General features: G+C 47.4%; 1 protein-coding gene across 3 annotated transcripts; it reads right to left on the bottom strand.

Moving 5' to 3' along the window:
* Positions 1-3,119: 3,119 nt before the first annotated feature.
* Positions 3,120-4,124, bottom strand: LOC106864195 (large ribosomal subunit protein mL50-like). Of its 3 annotated transcripts, none has more exons than XM_088156272.1 (2): positions 4,007-4,124; positions 3,120-3,626 (listed from the first exon to the last, which is right to left on the bottom strand). In XM_088156272.1, the coding sequence occupies exons 1-2, from the start codon at positions 4,093-4,095 to the stop codon at positions 3,233-3,235; spliced, it is 483 nt and encodes a 160-aa protein (XP_088012398.1). In that variant the 5' UTR covers positions 4,096-4,124; the 3' UTR covers positions 3,120-3,232. The 3 variants fall into 3 exon arrangements, with proteins under 3 accessions (XP_088012398.1, XP_088012400.1, XP_088012401.1); XM_088156274.1 differs by having other exon boundaries at positions 3,120-3,623; positions 4,007-4,121; XM_088156275.1 differs by lacking the exon at positions 4,007-4,124 and adding an exon at positions 3,846-3,877 and having other exon boundaries at positions 3,120-3,623.
* Between the last annotated feature and the right edge of the window lie 1,004 nt (positions 4,125-5,128).

Here is a 5,128-nt window from a genome sequence, read left to right as displayed (position 1 = left end):
GCCCTGGGTAGGTCCTGGCAGCTGCGTGCCCTGCCGCGCTCCGCCAGGTCCCGCTGCGCTCCGCCCGCCACCGAGCCGGCAACCAGAACCGAACCGGAACAGAGCTGCAGCCAGGCTCTGCTCCGAGCTCGGCGGGACCCCCTTCCATCTCTCCACGCCGCGGGGGAGTTGTTTGGGGTGCCCGTGCAGCTGCCAGGACCTGTTCCCCTCAGGAGTCCTTCCCGCTCCTCGCGGGGCGCTGCGGGACCATGCGGAGTCTGAGGGAACGCCGGGGTCGGGCTGGCTGATCTCGGAAGGATAAGCCGCCTTTGCCAATCCGTTTAAACACAAGTACAGACGTTTTGGCAAGCTGCGGTAGAGAAAAACTCTTTGGTCTTCACTGACATTTCATAGCGAATATTCCACTCGGGGAAAGTGAAAAACGTTCCACCACTTAGACCCCTGTAAAAACAATTTCTGAATGCCAATATGTCAATACTTGTTGCAGTTTCCTTGACATTAACTTACTAGAGCCTCATCTGGCGTATTTTTTTCTCTCCCATTTTTTTTCTTCTTTCCCCCCCCCGTCTATTGTAGGTATTAAAATAAGAAGGCAAGACAATTTCAATTTCTCTCAGCCAGCCATCTATGTTCAGCTATCTTGAAAAAGGAAAAAAAAAAAAAAACCAAGCAAAAACAATCCAAAGAGCGGAAGACAGCCACATCAGGTGCACATATTGTGAACAAAGACCCATATTATCTGTGATCCATGAGTCTTGCATCCCTTGTAGACTGTATGTGCTCATTAAATTTCCATCCTTTATTGTGGTTTGTATATCTTAGAGACTTTATAATTGTTACAGATTACAGGCAAAGTCTATTTCATCTTTGTTTTTATCTACCTGCTAATACCATGGTCAGTACTCTCAGATGAGTCCAGTTCATGGACACACAAGGAAAGAGGCTGATCTGCATCCTCCAAAGTACTTTCATTTTGGCTCAATTCCTCATCGAGCTGACACACAAACAAGCATTCAGCTTTTCCAGGCACATCTAGTAGCAAAAAAAGGCCATTTTTTTCTACTCTTTACTGTTTTGGGGTTGTTTTTTTTAAGAACCTTTGGCTTTCCTGCCTTGCTCCTATTCTAGACCTGTGAACTGAAAAAATCCTGTTACTGGTTCTGGAACAGATTTTGCCACCTGGTCAGCAGGGGAAGAAATAAGAGAAACTTCCAGCTTCAGGAAACAGGGAAATGAAGACATGAGGCTTGGTATCCTTGTCAAGATTTCCATTATGAATTTATGACCTTTGTCTATATTTTCCTTTATAATCTGACCGCCTGAAGAAACAGTAAATTCGGTATTCCTGGTATTTCACTATCCCATTTGCCAACAGAAGTAGAAAGAGTCCCAAAGAATACATCGTTGTGTAGATACAAATTATTCTGCAGCGATCTCTTTTCCTAAGGGTGTGAAATCTCCAATCAATACAGTCAGACTTATTGACAGCATTCTAGTAATAGAAAATGCTATGCAAAATACCTACCTCTTTCTCCTTTAAAATTTCATGAACTCTTATTTTGCTCTGTGTGACTGTACTTTTGGAAAGATTACAATATAAACTGCTCTTTCATGTACAGGAATTTCTGTGTGAATTCATGAAAAGAAATCAAACTAAAAAACAAAGCAAAAAACAAAAGGAAAAAAAGTTAAATCAAAACTCTACCACTTCATACCGAAGACAGCACTTTGATTGAAGATTTCTGACTTGGCTTGGAACAGACCAATATTGTGTGAATGTTAAGTAGTAAAAGCAGACAGCTGATCTCCAGAGAAAAAAATTCAGAGGTTACTTTTTCCTTTAAATAGAAACTGTCTGTATGCTTAAGGAAACTGTATCCCATCTGATCCACAACTCAGGGATGTAAAGCTATAAAGTCTGGTGGTGACTGTATGTTCCATAAAATCATGGATTACTTAGGCCACAATATACTGCAATTACGTAGTGTTCTGATGTTTTCAAGTGAAAGTAAATATAAGTAAAAGCAGAAGTAAAACTCAACCGAATTGTGTTATAAAACCCACCAAGCTTCATACTCTGGAAAGAAAGCATAAATTTTGACTATTTGAGTGTTTCATTTCATGAGAGCTCTTGTTGACATATGGGAAGATATGAAACAGGTTAATTGAACAAATTTTCATATTGGATTTTTTTTCCTTGTAAGTAAAGGAAATGGAAGGATCTCAGCATCCTGAAGGCTAGCAGAGGTAACCCAGACTAATCCTCACACCAGTCCTGTTGGCATCTCCTTCAGTAGATTTGACAGCCAGATGTGGGCCAACCAGAAGCAGTATGAAGAAATCCAGCAAGGCAGACACCTACAGTGCTATTTATCAGTCCTGGAAAAAGCATTCCAGAGCTTGGCATTGCTCCAATGCTTGCAAGGACATTCCAGGAGTGGCCACAGAGGTGTTGGCTTTCACAACAGCAAAACAGAAGGAAAGCAAGAGATCTGTGTGAGCCACAGTGTGAGCAGTGGGGAGCACACCACCATGGTCCTGAGAATCAGAAGGGTAAAATACTCTGCTTCCCACGGCTCGGCTGGTGCTCAGCACTTCCAGCACAGCAGAGTCCCATCGCACATCACAATGACTTGGAAGGACAAATGCCATCACTCCAAATGTCCCCTGCTTCCTCCTTCTTCCCCCATTTTATACACTGAGCCTGATGCCATATGGTCTGGAATATCCCCTGGGTCATTTTGGGTTACCTGTCCTGCTGTGTCCCCTCCCATGTACCCCCAGTGCCCTCACCAGTGTGGCAGTAAGAAAAGCAGGAAAGGTCTTGGCTCTGTGCAAGCCCTGCTTAGCAATAGCAAAAACATCTCTGTATTATCAACCCTGAGTTCTGCACAGGTCAAAAACACAGCCCCATAACATCCCCTGGGAACAAAATTAACTCTACCCCAGACAGAACCAGCACAGAGGTGCAGAGTAGAAACTGTGGAGATGGCCCCCTTGTTGATCCCCACTGGGTCCTGTCAGTGCCCAGCAGCAGGGAAAGCACAGGAGGCAGCTGGCAGTGCCTCACAAGAACTGGTCTGCAGGGAAAAAAAAGAACAGGAACAGACAAACCTGAGCACAGCTCAGTGAACCTTTATTACTGAAATTCACAGATTTCACACCAACGAGAGGACTCTGCTGCTGCCCTGCAGCACAAGCTAGTCACCATGGGGATGCTCCGTGGGGGGACTCACTTCTGCCAGATGATTTTCAGGTTCGGGGGCAGTTCTGCAGCTGCAAGTTCATCAATCTTGGTCTCGTCTTTCACGGGGATCCGATAGAAAGCCAGCACGTCCCCGGCGCGGCGCATCCGGTGCAGCTGGGAGTTGGGGACAGCGTGTCCCAGCTCTGCCGCCAGCCGGACCAGCAGGCGATGTTTCAGCCTGTTCTCCTGCAGGGGAGTCTGCTGCCAGTCCTCAGGAAGAGAGGGCCCGAAGACCTCCCTGACGTGGGACTCGAGGCAGCTCTGCAGGTCCTCAGGAGGGAGGTAACTCCGGCTGCGTGGCGGGGGGCAGATCAGGCTGGGCTCACTCCTCTCCTCCAGAACTGCTCGGTCTGCTTCCACTTCTCTGTCCTCCTGCCTGCTGGCACCACAACAGAAACACTGTCAGCCTCTGGGCTACCCAAGACAGACTCAGAGCATTTTTGTATTCGTGGTGTTTTAAACCACTCAATCCAGACACTTCACACATCCTATGGACTCATCAGGGCTGCTATCCACAAGTGCACAGGCTTTCCCCAAGTCTGCTCCCCATATAGGCTTCCTCTGCAGAGCAATCACCCACCCACCTTATTTCACTGACCTGAATAAAAATAGCATTTTAACAAGACAAATCCTGAAGGACTTGCTCAGGGGGTGCCGAGCTAAGTGACCTCCAGAGGGCCTTCACCTTCCTCCGGTTAAGCCCCAGCATGCCGAGAAGGCCAGAAGCCACTCCCGACCCACCCCGTGCCCTGCAGGTACCTGCGGCCGCCCCAGAACGCCCTGAGCCCCGCGGGGCCGAGCCCCGGCCCCCGCCGTGTCGCCACCCGCAGCGCCAGCACCGCCGCCATGCCGGGGGCGCGCCGGGCGCCTTCGCGCCGCCGCCGCGGGTGACGCATTTCCTGCCGCGCCCCGCAAAGCCTCATGGGAAATGTAGTCCTCTCCCTCAAGCCGGCCCCCTCGCTAGGAAACGGAATGCGTGAAAATTTCCTTAGGAAAAGGCGGTCTTTGTGTTTTTTCAAGTCTTCTCTACAAAAAGGGAGATTTAAACAAGCAGGCAACAAGCTGTAAAGTGATGTCTAGGCCTTGGAAAGCTCACAGAACCACAGAATATGCTGAATTGTAAGGGATAGATCAGGACCTTAGAGTCCTGCTCCTTGCCCTGAACAGCACCATTCCCAAAGGTCACACCGTGTGCCCAAGAGTATCGTCCAAATGCTCCTTGAGTTCTGTCAGGCTGGTGCCATTTCACTAACTTCCGACATTTTACACTGCTTTTCCTCACTAGCATAGAAATACCTAGCATAGGAAAATATAGCGTAGAAACCTATTTTCCAGTTGGTATAGGGAAAGGCAAAATGTGATGCTACAGTATCAAATTTAATGAAGGAGCAAGTTCTGATGTCCCATAACGCAGTGCACATGTGAAAATAATGCCAAAACATGCCCACACTGAGGTGCACAGGTGCAAGCCAAATTTCCTCTCCAACATCCCACTGGGATATCCACCCGCACTGCAATGACATGCAAACTTCTCTGATGCCTGAAAAACAGGCTTGAAATAAATCCCCATTGACCAATGTCTATAGGGCAGGTATTTGTTTATTGCACTGCTGGTGGTGAGGGGGATATCTCCACCTAACTCACCCACCCTTGTCAAATGCTGTGGTGTATTTATACAGTAAGTGTTGCTTAGTGTTTCTATGTCACTATAACATCATCACATACATGCTGGAACTAATTTATGTAGTATGATCTCATGGTTATTAGATAGTTCTTTTGCACTGTGCTTGCACATCTCCATTTTGGGGGTTGTTGGGGGTCTTTGATGAAAGCTTCCAAGGTCGTCTTTGCATCTGAACTTTTCAACTTTGTCTTCAGAGC

The sequence above is a fragment of the Sturnus vulgaris genome, chromosome Z (genome assembly GCF_052056855.1).
Source record: "Sturnus vulgaris isolate bStuVul1 chromosome Z, bStuVul1.hap1, whole genome shotgun sequence".
Classification (NCBI taxonomy): domain Eukaryota; kingdom Metazoa; phylum Chordata; class Aves; order Passeriformes; family Sturnidae; genus Sturnus; species Sturnus vulgaris.
Note: the sequence above shows the minus strand (reverse complement) of the source record. Positions and strands in the feature narration are given on the sequence as shown.